This window comes from Centruroides sculpturatus, unplaced genomic scaffold, assembly GCF_000671375.1.
Source record: "Centruroides sculpturatus isolate CEXI.00-Female unplaced genomic scaffold, Cexi_2.0 scaffold1119, whole genome shotgun sequence".
Classification (NCBI taxonomy): domain Eukaryota; kingdom Metazoa; phylum Arthropoda; class Arachnida; order Scorpiones; family Buthidae; genus Centruroides; species Centruroides sculpturatus.
In genome coordinates, this window is record NW_019385463.1 from 130013 (window position 1) to 143992 (window position 13980).

At 26.6% G+C, this 13980-nt stretch overlaps 1 protein-coding gene across 4 annotated transcripts in view; it reads right to left on the reverse strand.

The window, feature by feature from the left end:
• Positions 1 to 13980, reverse strand: part of LOC111639241 — a 230629-nt gene that overhangs the window by 127541 nt on the left and 89108 nt on the right. Inside the window, exon 1 of one of the 4 annotated variants that reach the window (XM_023385054.1) lies at positions 11455 to 11732. The exons of 2 other annotated variants lie outside the window; for them this stretch is intronic. In XM_023385054.1, coding sequence (XP_023240822.1) covers positions 11455 to 11540 — 86 coding nt within the window. In that variant the 5' untranslated portion in view covers positions 11541 to 11732. Of the gene's footprint in view, positions 1 to 11348; positions 11733 to 13980 lie in introns of those variants that run through there. One more of the 4 variants, XM_023385056.1, reaches the window with a different exon arrangement.

A 13980-nucleotide genomic window follows, 5' to 3' on the forward strand; every position in this document is an offset into this window, starting at 1 on the left:
AAAAATAATAAACATATAAAAGGATTTTACCTATAAACCTGGCATGCATGGGAGGACCGGGTCACCTGTACTAATCGTCAGGTGAATCACCTGATATAAAGAACTTAGCCGAGGGATAGTTCGTAATTGCTTCGGGACAGACAAACAAATGCGAAATAACTGTGGTTAAAGAAGGACCGGATCTTAAGTAGCCCTATCTGTTTCTCATTTCATACTCAGTAACTTACGGATGACGTATGCAAACAGTGTACATCAGATACAGATAAATTTTTATCAAAATGTCACAATTATTCAGACATAGCAGACATTCTTATAAAAACAAAATCAACTGAACCGATACTATTTTCGGTATCTAATTAAAAAAATAAACTGTCGCAAAGCTAAGTATGTTTTCGATTTAAATCTCCACGAAGAAAANATTTTTACTTCTTTTCTAATAATTTTTGATTATGTATACTCGAACCACGTTTAAGGTAATACATTTTTTTCGAATTTATTCTAAATTAGATACATTACTAATACATTAATAGTTAATATTCGAAGTCAACTATGTAGCAGGGGGAGAAAAAAATATATATCATCACGGCAATAAGAATGAGAAGATACATTTTGCAGCATTGCATGGTCAAAAAGAGAAGGGAGCAGGTTTAGGAAGCTGCAGGGTAAATAGTTGATGTGTTCTAGAGTGCCGATTGGTCATCGAGATAGAGGCTACGTCCTTCGGAAGGCAACGATCCCTTCCGCTGTTCGCGTGCAATGATAGGAATCATAAAGTAGCATGTCCACAATGGTTAGTGATCTGACAGAATCAGATTTGTGGTAATCGTTTCTTTCCATTCGTGAGCTTTAATATGACCATCAGTGGTGTTAATGGTTTGCCATTTTATGCCTGCTCTACTTTTTATGCATTCGGAAAGTGGTTTTTCCATCTGATAAAAAGGAAATTTTGATTCTCGTGTACCTAAACGGCTTTAAAATTCTTATTTTAATCGTGATGGTTACTCATCAGACCCCAAAGTGCGAAATGCCTTTGGCACTGTTTTTCTTCGTTTCATTTTTCAATAGTTGTTATATACTAAGTAGTTTGGTGGTAAGATACTTTAGAAAATATGTAATAAAAATTTTCTAAACTTTCGTACAAAAATAAAGTTAATAATAGTAATAATGGGTATCTTGGCAGAATTATATGGACAAATTATCGCAATTTTTTTAGGATTTAATTAATATTTACGATGATACGAATCGAAATAGAACGAATTAAATCACAGATGAAATGTAAATGAGGGACATTCTTTATCAATTATCATCTTATTTCTGTAAATGGTTCTAAATTCTATACTAGTGAAATTGAAAAAATATCTTGTTAAATATAAAATTAAAAAATTATAATTAGATCTATTAGAATTTTCCATATACTGTACAGTACCTTACTAAAATGTACAATAAATTTTAATTCGCTTCTAAAAATAAAATGAAGATAATTACAGATTATTGTTTATTTGTTTGTTTTATAAGAGTGAACGTTTAAACAATTATTGTCAAGTTAGTAAATAGAAACGATATAAACTCACAAAATACATCAAAATGTATTGTATCAATAATTATTCGTACAAAGATAATTAAACTGATAGTTTTTGATTTATAGGCCTATTCATAATAATGATCATTTAGATTAAAAAAATGAATTCAAGTAAATTATTAATTAATTATAAGTTTCATTTTATATACGATGACTTAACTCTTAGAAAATTAATTTTATCTTCCGCATCTTCTCTTCAGACTATCCCTATTGGATTTGTATCTTAATGATGTCACGCGACTATGGGTTTACAGTATTAATGACGATTTTCTGTAGAGCGTGACATGTCCTTGACACGATCACCGCCAACCAGGTCCGACATTCAGAATCTAGTCCAGTTTATCATTATAAATTAATATTAAAATTACAATAATGAAATTATCTAATAATTATTATTATTTGTTGTAATTAATATGGGCGTTATCACTTTATCTGACTAATTATTAAATAATAGTTTTAATTAACAGCATAAATATTTATTTAAAATGATTGTTTCGGTTTACGGAGATCATTTTTAGCAATGAGTTTATCAATTTTCCAAAAAATTATCCTCGATAGTGAACGAATTAGTCAATAATTATTGAAGAAAACTGCATTTTGGGGGGGTTATAGAGTAATTCCATAAAAGATTTCGCTGAAGTAATTATATTCACTGTCAATTATTGGTCATTTCCTGATCAAACTTCCCAATTAGCTACAATTCGACAAAGTGCGAAATGCTTTCTCCTCGGCCTGACGAGGTCAAACATTCAGTGAAGCATTTAGTTAACTTTTCATTAGAAATGTCACTGACCGTATTCGTCTTTGGTCCCGAAATTTTACTGTCACCTTGTCATTTTATTATCCACTGAGACTTGAATATAAAACCAACTTTACAGATCTATAAATCATGAGTATCAACAGAAATTTATTCTAAAGAAAAGCATTACTTAATGGCTGACAATTTTATATTAGAATCAATTACAAATGTATAAAAAAAAGATGATTTTTTCATTAAAATATTTTTACTCGAAGATTCAGATCGAATGTAAAGATTTCCAACACTCAAACATTTATTACCGAATCTCATATTAATTAATAATATGCTGTACATTTCTTGAATATTAGAGCATCTTTTGCTGTTGCTACTTGAAAGACAGCAAAAATAGTCTTTTAAATTCTCACAGATGTTACGAACGTATGTTAAATAATCCCTTTGTGAAGTGGTTCATATGTTCAATATTGAATAAAACTTGTATGATTAAAAGGCTATAAATTATAAACAATTACTTTACTTTAAATATACTGCATTACAGAATAACTAAAATGTTCTTTATTAATTTTACAGCTAACTTATTTTTTTAAAAAATTAAATAAAATAAAACAAATTTTCTGCATAAATCACTGTAATAATTAATAGTTGAAAATAAAGAATTGAAAGTTAAAAACGAATAAAAGAAAATTAATAATTTGTTTTTTTTTTGCAATTTATCAAATAAACACTCGAAAATAAAATAATATTGCATAGCCTATATGATTTTATTCATAATATTACTATACTTTTATGGAAATAAAAAAGGAAAAAAATAGTTTTCACCAGGGTTATTATAACTAGCGGTTCTCTTTCAGAATACTTACATAGCTAGTTTTTCTCCTCGTAGAAACAGTAGATCATAGTACGTTGACCGTCATTTCTGTTACATAAATATTCCTATGATAAGTAAAACTCAAAAACTGTAAAATATTCTTTTTAACCTAACATCAATATTGCATTAGCGCACGTAATCTAATATCTGTCTATAAATGTAATCTAAACGTGACATCTCGTTCACTTTTTTTCCCCTTCTTCTATTCTTCTAAAAGCTTACAAGAATTATATTTTAACAAGCAATTTCGCTTTAATTCATCCCATATTTATTACGTATCAAGATTAAACAAGCCTATTATGAATCGTATTATCTTTAATATAACAGACACAATTAATTTGGTGTTGTTATAGTCTCTATAAGCTGAACAGTTAAACTTTTTATGTTTTTTTTTTAATTATAAATAAACAATTTATAAAGTTAAAAGTTCGATTTTTCAGTCTGTGTGTAATGATCATCGATATTTACTTGGATTCAAAAATTATTAGAAAAAATGATATTCATTTTCGAATTGTTTCGAAGGGAGGACGACCGGTTAAACTTGATTCCTCTTACGTGATCGAAACAGTTTGTCATTGGTATGGTGTTGATCATTTGCATTGGTTTAAAACCATCTTGACGACAGAGACTGATTTCTTTGTCCGTGGCTCTCTATTGTTTGTTTGTCATGTGATTTCACACACAATCGCTTAGTTTGAAAGAAAAATCTAGGTCTGTCGAGCTAATGAACTGGTTTTTTTTCTTCCCTTTTCATCTATCACTTTCTTTTTTTTTGTAAGTACATGACCTCCCATACATATTTTTTTTAATATAAATGCAGACCTCCCATAGATTAACTAGAATTTAGTGCATTGCTATTAAAAGCTTAATATTTTCTTTACAGGATTACATTCTTTCTATTGAATGCTAAATTCTTTTTAACTACTTCATTTCATTATTATTGTTATTACTGTCATTTAATTATTGCTATTTAATCTCTCAATATTTTTCTAATATATTTAAGAAAAATATTGAGAGATTAAATGGTAATAATTAAGTTAATAAATGAAATATTTAATAGAATTTTTTGAAAATGAAATAGCAATCAGCTGTTATAGTTTTTTGCATATTTTGCTAATAATTTTTAAAAAATTCAGTTATATTTAATGTGAAACAAATGAAATATCTAATTTTGAAAAATATTATGACAACTCAAACAATTGACATAATATTTTTCAAATTATAATCCTTAAAAAGAGAACTTTTAGAGGACCAGATTTATATAAACTCGCTATAATACGTCTTCTATACAAAAATTTTCAAACTAATTAATTATGACAAGAACATTAATATACAAATCCTAGTTTTTCACCATTATTAGCCTATATAAAATCATTGAGTATACAAGATAATAAACCGAATCAGGATATTTAATATTAGTTTAAATCAATATACAATCTTATAACGTTCTAACGTAATTATAAATATAAAATAATATTCTCAATTAACTATTTTTTGTTTAAATATTATGAGATATTAAATAATTAAAATAATTAATCAACAAAGCAAGCATTACCGTAACGAAATAAGCTACTTAAGTTACGACAATTGAACAGAATTGCGTGTGAAAAGATCATATACAAAGGAATATACGTGAAAGCATTCTCTCATTTATTTTATTTTTTTAAATTTAAATGGCATTAAAAAACAAAAAGAAAGTTTAAAAATGAATCGGCATTCAGTTTTCGAATTGAGATTGTTGTTTAGAAAATAAAAATTGCACTTTATATATATTAAAAATTAAATTACTACATCCTATTTTACATCGTTAGATTAAGAAAATGATAAAATATCTAAATTTGTAGATTAAGCAAAACAAATAACTTATATACGAGCTTTGTGGTTCCTAAATTTAGTCTCATCATCGTTAATTTTGAATGGAAATAATTTAATAAAAACTTTTTAAATGTTATAGTAATTTTGAAAAGCGAAGGTATGCCATTTATATTATGATCAAGACCGTAATTTTACATAAACTTTATCAAAATGGAAGCGAAAGAAATCTCATTTTCTACGTCTTGTAAAATCCTGAATAATATGGATAAGATCTATTGTGAATAGAAGTGGACAAAGCGGTGAACAGAATGAAAAGAGTGCCGTTACATTATAATCGCGTTAACATTTCCCTATTCGGGATGACATTCGTCATCGTTCCAGGAATTAATTTCATCAAACCGATTTCATTTCAACAGAAAAAAATACCAAATTTTAATAAAGTATTTTAAAATTAATTAAATATATCATATAAAATTAACTATTTTGACAAATTAAAACAAAAAAATAAGTCGTGAAAAACATTAAATTATTCTTATCTGTTTAATACACCTTTACCACCTCGGACATCCGGCCTTCTAGATGGCATAAGTGATAATTACCAGAATACTGCGTATAATTATTATTCACTTCTACTTTTCTTGAATTTACAAATAGTACAGTAAATTGGATATTCTTTGAAATCCAATCGAACAAGAAATTTTATATATTGTCTGATTTAATCAGATTCTATCCCATTTGAAAAATTTTTTATTTACATTACCACCAACTATTATTACCACGGGCATTTGGAGGACATTTTTGTTAAAGAGCAAAGGAAATTGATTTTTCCCAAAATTTTACACGAATAAAAACACAAGTACTAATTTTTTAATTTTCCATCATTAATAATTTGTTAACCTTTTTATTTTTCTGATTTTTTCAAATTCCTGCTTTGTTTCCCCACTGTATTTCCCGAATTTGGAGGTGCCGGTGCTCCCTGCTCTATGCTCGTATTCCCATAATTATTACATAACAAAGAATTGCATTAGTCTAAGTCTAGGAGAGCAAAAATTTTCCGGTAAATGTGTAGTTAGGTACACCTAATGGTGGTACTTTCGGTCGCCATCTTGTTTGTGATCGCTATGTCCACAAACAAGATGGCAAACAGCGCAAATACTAACAATACCTTATTATAAAGAAAACAAACATGTACCGTACTCACAATTAACATGATTTTATATATTTTTCTTCTATTTCTTCTAACTAGAACACGATTCTGCAAAATCTTTAGTAACAACATCTTGTTTTATCTTACTTGCCACTTTTCCCGTACTTTTAACACACGTTTCTTCTTTCCTCCTCTTTTGATTTTCAGATTTCTTGGGGATTGCTTTCGTAGCAGAAGGCACAATTCCACCAACAACCCACCTGGTTCCTTTCAAAATCTACCTTTTTCGTTTTTCCTTTTACTCACAACTATTTCGTCGATTTCGACAATCTTTCCAGATCCACCAATTTTCATTTGGGATAAATTATACTAGGAAATCGGCATAACTTGTCGTACGAAGTTTGCCCAGTCAACAGCTGTATAACTCACGCCCACAGCCAAACATGTCGTGTTCAACGTACAGTCTACGCAAATTAGATGCCAAATGATGGAGAAAAAATAGTTACCCGCCGAATTTACCTTTAAAAGTTCCGTCAAACGGCAAACTTCTCAGCTTGCATTTGTGATATCGAATTAAAATTAAATCACGATCCTTTTTTATAAATTAGTTTACGACGACCATCGCATTTCGTACAATCTACATCTACAGATTGCAAACTGAACTTTATGGCAAACTTAACATCTGATGAAATTCTTTTGTCAACATCTATTTCAGAAAATCTGATTATAATTAATGGAAAAAATCCTTTTCAGGTCCACTTTTGCCATTAGAACTGTTGACCTTTAAGTATTTCTGATATTACAAAAGAAAATAATTGCCGCCATCAGGTTTACCTAAATACACATTTACCAATTTTCCTTAAAATTTAGTTATATTGTATTATATTGTATAAAATGCAGGCCCGGGATCGAATCCGGACAACCCGAAAAATCCCCAGGAATTTTTCGGGGAGTTGTCCGACCGGATATGTCGGTCCCTATCCCTCACCACCTGGCCGCCCCATTGTAGTCTTGGCCGAACCCATAATGGGCTTGCTATAAGAGGCTTAGTGCCCACAGGGCAGAAAGAATTTAAAAAAAAAAAACTTAATNTAAAAATTACACGTTTTAAAAATATAACAGCAAAAAAAAACAAAGTATAAAATTTTCAGAATTAATTATATTTTTATGGACAATAAAATTTCCTTTATTTTCGCATCAAGAGAATATACTGTTCAGTGCATCCCATAAAACTGAAGGTAAATAATAAAGAAAAAAATGAAATCTTTAAGCTTTATCGCATAAAATAAGCTATTGTAAGCCTTCGTTAACGTATAATCTTTATTCCGTTTAAAATATTTTATGCGCTACATTTTTATTTTTAATAATTTTATAGTTTAGAATGTTTAATCTCAATTTGTCAAACGAAAGTACACTTTAAAATGCTAATCAGTAATGCCAAATTATGCATTGAAAAGATGATCAAAGGCAAAAAATTGATAATGTAATTAAAGTAGAACTTAATAAATATTTAAATATAATTAATTTTATTAATTTTTCGTTCTTTATATGACTTTTTATTATTTCATAAAATTGCTTTATTTCCTTCTCAATATTACTATAAATATCAATATGCTGTATCGTACATAGACTATAGTATCCTTATGAATTTGACTCTGTAGAGGTATATTTAAAAAAAAAAGTTTTCAAAATAAAATAAAAGCATAAAATAACTGAGAAATATTCCGAGTAATTACAAATATATTGTAGATCTAAAGTAATTCAGACAAATGAGCATCAGCATCTACAATAGAATCACCAGTAATCAATAACAATAGTAATATATCCTGTCCAACAAAGAGCAATGTGACAAGACGATTCATTATTTCTGTTAATAACTGATAAACAGCTACAAAAATTTTAAATCAACTGCTAATTTATTATACTTAAATAGTTTTATCATAAATTACAAACCCTTGCCTTACATATAATAATAAAAAATATTATATAATATTTTATTCTTTGCTATTATCTTGAGATTATTTACATCGTAAAAATTACCGATAACAAAGGAGTTTTCAAAACTTTATGACTAACGTAACCTTTTAAAATAGGAAATAAAAATCTTAATTTTTAACGCTACCTGTTCTTTTAAGGTATCTTTAAAAATAAATAAGTCTTCCGTTGTAAAAGTTATAGTTAAATTATGCAAATTAAAGTATAAATTAAAAGATCCTGCAAAATAAAGACTTAAAAAGTTACGTGATCTCCATGACCAGCATTTACTAATTTTATAGACGAATTAATCTAAATAAATCTTACTATAAAACATGGTTTTAATTAAATTAACTCCAATAAACGTTAACATATTACTCTTCTATTGTTGTATTAATTTTCTATTTAAATTCTTCAAAACCTCAGATCCTTGACGGTCTAATCGTATGTGATATTTTTAATACATATTTTCACTTTATTTTCATTTCCAGTTATTTATTTATATTACGGTTGCAAAGTTTGGTAAATTTTATTACAACAGCTAAACTCCTTACCACAAATGAAAATTTGATTAAAAAAATATTAAAATTAAGAATCAATAGCTTTAAATTAACAGTGTTAAATAGAAGTATAATAGGTTAGAACATTGTTTAAAAATCCAATTCAAACTGAAGTGATAAAAAGGAGTAAATTCGAAGTCACGAAACCGAATGCCATTTCTACTTCATTTAGAAAAATGATATAAAAACTAACTGACCGAAATCATTAAATGGCATCAAGTAAATAAAAAAAACCATTTTTTTTTGGCCACACCTATATGGAATTGCATATCACAGATTCTTCAATAGATCTTTAGCGTAAAGGAATGAATTTTGAAAAAATAATAAACATATAAAAGGATTTTACCTATAAACCTGGCATGCATGGGAGGACCGGGTCACCTGTACTAATCGTCAGGTGAATCACCTGATATAAAGAACTTAGCCGAGGGATAGTTCGTAATTGCTTCGGGACAGACAAACAAATGCGAAATAACTGTGGTTAAAGAAGGACCGGATCTTAAGTAGCCCTATCTGTTTCTCATTTCATACTCAGTAACTTACGGATGACGTATGCAAACAGTGTACATCAGATACAGATAAATTTTTATCAAAATGTCACAATTATTCAGACATAGCAGACATTCTTATAAAAACAAAATCAACTGAACCGATACTATTTTCGGTATCTAATTAAAAAAATAAACTGTCGCAAAGCTAAGTATGTTTTCGATTTAAATCTCCACGAAGAAAAATTTAGATTAAAAAAAAAATTTAATTAAAAATATAACAAACTTAAAGTTTTACATACTTTTTTACATTTAACATCTCATTAAACTTTATAATTAACGTCACCAATTCTAAATCTGAGTAAAGATAAAAATAAAAAAAAAATCCATTTTTAGAATTTCTACTAACTTCGAATATTAAATATTTATTAAAAATTACATTTAACAAATTAAAATCTAATTTATTAATAAAATTATACTTAATTATATTAACAAATACATACCTATAAATCACAATTATACAGTTAATTCTTTAATATAATAATTAACTATTAAAAGAGGGAATAAACTACATTAGGAGGACTAAATAAAAAAAAAATTCCTGACAGAAGTGAAGCCACGGAAAGAAAACAGCAAGCGAAACTGTATGATAATTAAAAGGGTCAGTTTTTAATATTGATTTATTTAGTTTTATGCTAAATGTAGATTTATATTACAGAAAGAGTAAGAAGTGAGACTGATCTAATAATCTAAACTTAGGAGAGAAATGTTATCGTTAATAATACAGGAAAGTATTACTTGCCTACTTCAATAGTTTCTGAGGAAGTTTAAATACAGATAATCGAAGTGAATGTACTTAATACGAGTAATTATTTTACTTTTTTTATTTCCAAAAAACGCAATTTAAATCAGATTTTAAAAAACAAAACAGTCATTGTAAAATAATATAATAATCCTATAAATAAAATAAATTTATTAATTTATAATAAATACATTAAATATATTACGTAGGGAAAATATTCTACTAAAAGCAATTTAAAGCATTGTTTTCGATTAAATATTTTTAGAAATATTTTACTACAAATTATTTAATTACTTCATAGAAAAATATTATCCGATATTTTTATAAATATATCATTTTTACATTTGTTTTTAATTCAACTGTTAATTTTAACAACGGGATATTCAGTTACATAAAAATTTTCAACCTCAAACGTATTTAATATTAAGCTTAAAGTACTTCAATCTAATTTAAGATGTTATCAAATTACTCGGACATTATTTTAATTTGTAATTTTTATTATCCTAATCGCTTATTTTTATATAATTTACGATGAGATTTTAAACTTTCACATTATACTACATTTTAAAAATAAATATTAAACCATTTTTTTATGTTAATTAAACCTAACATAATTAAATTTGTGCGACTTTCACGTGTATTAAAATTTTAATTAATTAATTAAATTAACCAATTAAATGAAGTTTTTTTAGGTATTAAAATATGTTTAAAGTTTAATTTTAAAAAATTAATAAGAGTTTTTTTTTAAATAACACGGTAAAGTTTATCAAAATGATGATTATTAAAAATACTCTTCATACAGCAAAAATGTATTAATTATAATTAAAAATTTAAGTAGTTAGATTAAAAGATATTCTTTATCAACACGCATGTAGTAAAATTTGATTTAAAATATTATAAACGAGTGTGTAAAGCAGAACTTTTAGAGAAAACAATAATAAAGAGTTAGTGTGAGATGTACAGTACAGAAAGAAATATTTCGTACAGACATAAAAGTAGTCTATACCAGAGCGAGGTCAATTACAACAGGTTGAAGTTTGAACTTCGTGCATTATTTGTTGCAAAGTTGCACATATCAAACAATGACGAATATCATTATTACCTAAATAATCGCTATCCTTTACTAGATAGAAAAATTATACGAAAGTCATTTCATATTTTGAAGCTGCCTATAGAAATTCACTCGAAATATATTTTTTTACATTCGAATTTTTAATAAAAGAATCATATATTCCCTTACGCTTAAATTTACCGACAATAAAAGTACAAAAAATGATTATTAAATTATTACTTAATTTATAAATTTGAATACAATTTCACATTGATTTTTTTTAAAGTAGGATGAACAAAAAACTTACTCGGATAGTTTATTTGATGAATAAGTCAAATAATATTCCTTATACATTATCCTTACATACACGAAATTAAGCATCGAGTTCATCTCTACGCATTCTGATCTCTTACCTCTGCCTGGCCAGTAACTCCTGTTTAATGCTCCCGCCAGGCCTAATGAAGTGGTAAACCATCTTAGGACGGCCCGGTGCCGGCATCTTGTCCTTCAACAAGTGGACGGGAGTGGTCGAGACTCCATCTTGGATGGCAACCACACTCTCGTTTTTATCAAATAAAGCATGTTTTAAACAAAGGAAAACGAAAGGAAAGATGGGCAATAATCTTAACTGTTTGCTTCGGCGACTACGTCCGCAAGTACATAAACACACAAGCTCCACCACGAAAACTTTAGACCCTAACACAACACGTCACGCTATTGGTTATAGTAGCACACCTGACCGGTACTACCCGCAGGTGGTTGAGTCCCAATCTACTGAAAATGGAATCGAGGCGAGCGGGAAATTTACCTTCAATGACGTATGAATTGATAATTCGTAAATTTAAACAATAATCGAGTTTTTAAAGGATAATAATTATTCGGGCGCAAAAAAAATTTACATTCTATTTAAACCTATATTTAGATTCGTTTTAAAAAATATTCTATATTAAAGTATTTTTAATAAAACTGATTGATTGCTTTCTTATCGTATGTAAGTTTTGCTTTTATATTATTTAAATTTTCATAAATACTTAGCGTTGGTCATTTATATATGTCTAATTATTTAAATCAATAATTTATTTTTTAACATAAGGACAAGTTTTAAGTTTCTTTACTATTAAAAAACAAATAAAACATTTATCAATAGTTAAATATCTTTCGTTTCAGGTTTAATATATTTAAAAATAATTAAAATTAACTAAAAATTATAGTTAGTATCATATAAAAATTAAATTTTAATTATTATATACAATAAATTAAAGTAAAATACTTAACGTCAGTATAATTAATTAATAGAGTGTAATTATGTATTATTTAAGTGCAATTTTCTTGGGATTTTCTGATCTATTTCTTTATAAGAAGTCGAGACAAGTCAGAAGAACAATTCAAGATTTTTCTTATCAATATTGATAACGTTATTGATAAGAACATCACGAAATAAACTGGAATTTCATAAATCGACCTTAATACGGTTAACACACATTTTTATCCTCGGATATTATCATCAATAGACTTTAGTAACATGTTTAATTTTAACAGAAATATCCGAAAATACAAAGAAATGTACTTAAAAAAATAATAATTTTTACTAGTTTCTTTTTTGCCTAGATTTAACAGCACTTCCTTAAAATAAATTTATATTAAAATATAGAAAACTAAGTACAGAATAAATTTATTTTATAAGACACCTCTTCATAAAATATTTGTCTGNCAACAGAAAAAAATACCAAATTTTAATAAAGTATTTTAAAATTAATTAAATATATCATATAAAATTAACTATTTTGACAAATTAAAACAAAAAAATAAGTCGTGAAAAACATTAAATTATTCTTATCTGTTTAATTTAATATATCAATTAGCCTTTAATCCCTTTTTTATAATATAGCCTATAGTACAAATATACTTTTAGTACACTTTATTTGAAAGGGTTAAGAGGCCGAAATGCATATTGGTAGACATATAAGGCATTAATAATTTCGTGTGTTTGATAAACCTTTCAAATAAATAATGTACTATGTATGTGTTAAAAGTATATTATTAATATATGTTTAATTTAAATAAAATCATCACTTTACTCGTATTCAATCATTGATATGGGCCTATACATATTTTAAAATAATTATTTATGTTATAAGAATAAAGTTTTAAAACAACTTTCGCTAACATTTTCTTAAAATTTCTCCTTAATCTTGTATATAATTTCCCAGAAATATAATAAATACGATAATAAAGATATATGTTTCATATTTACTTTTCTTTAAAATTATAAAATATATTTTATTTATCAATTTTTATACAGGATTTTATAACACAACTTTAATATATGCATACATAAATCTCTGTTTGCTTATTAATATGTATTTTTAAAATATTCAATATATATTTATATTTAAAATTCAATAAATAACAGCAGTTATAAAAATAAATTTTCATAACTATTATATTATATCGTGATACAGTTATAATCGACGATATTAGATAACATACATTTATGCAAAATTGAAAAATGTAAGTGTAATTTGTATATTTTAACTCTCTTTACTGAGTTTTATGATATATTTATAAGAAAATCATTTTTACTAATGCTAAATAAGCACATAAAAACAAATCCCCACGCGAATTTTTCGAATTTTGTTATTCGAAGACTTTATTTAAAATCAAAAACATCCAAGTGTATTATAATTTAAAAACCTGTGCAGTATTTAATGTGGAAAATAAATATTATAATAAAATTTCAGATATTTTTCTTCGATGGAACTCTTTAGGGAAATATTTTCTTATAAAAGATTGATTTGGGCTCCTGTTAATGGTGGCCCTTTTTGCCCAAAGAAAATAATAAACTGTTATATTTTTAATATCTTATTCATATTATTAAAAAATATTTATTATTTTTTAGCCTCTTGTATAGTTTACACTTCATATTCCCGACAAAAACA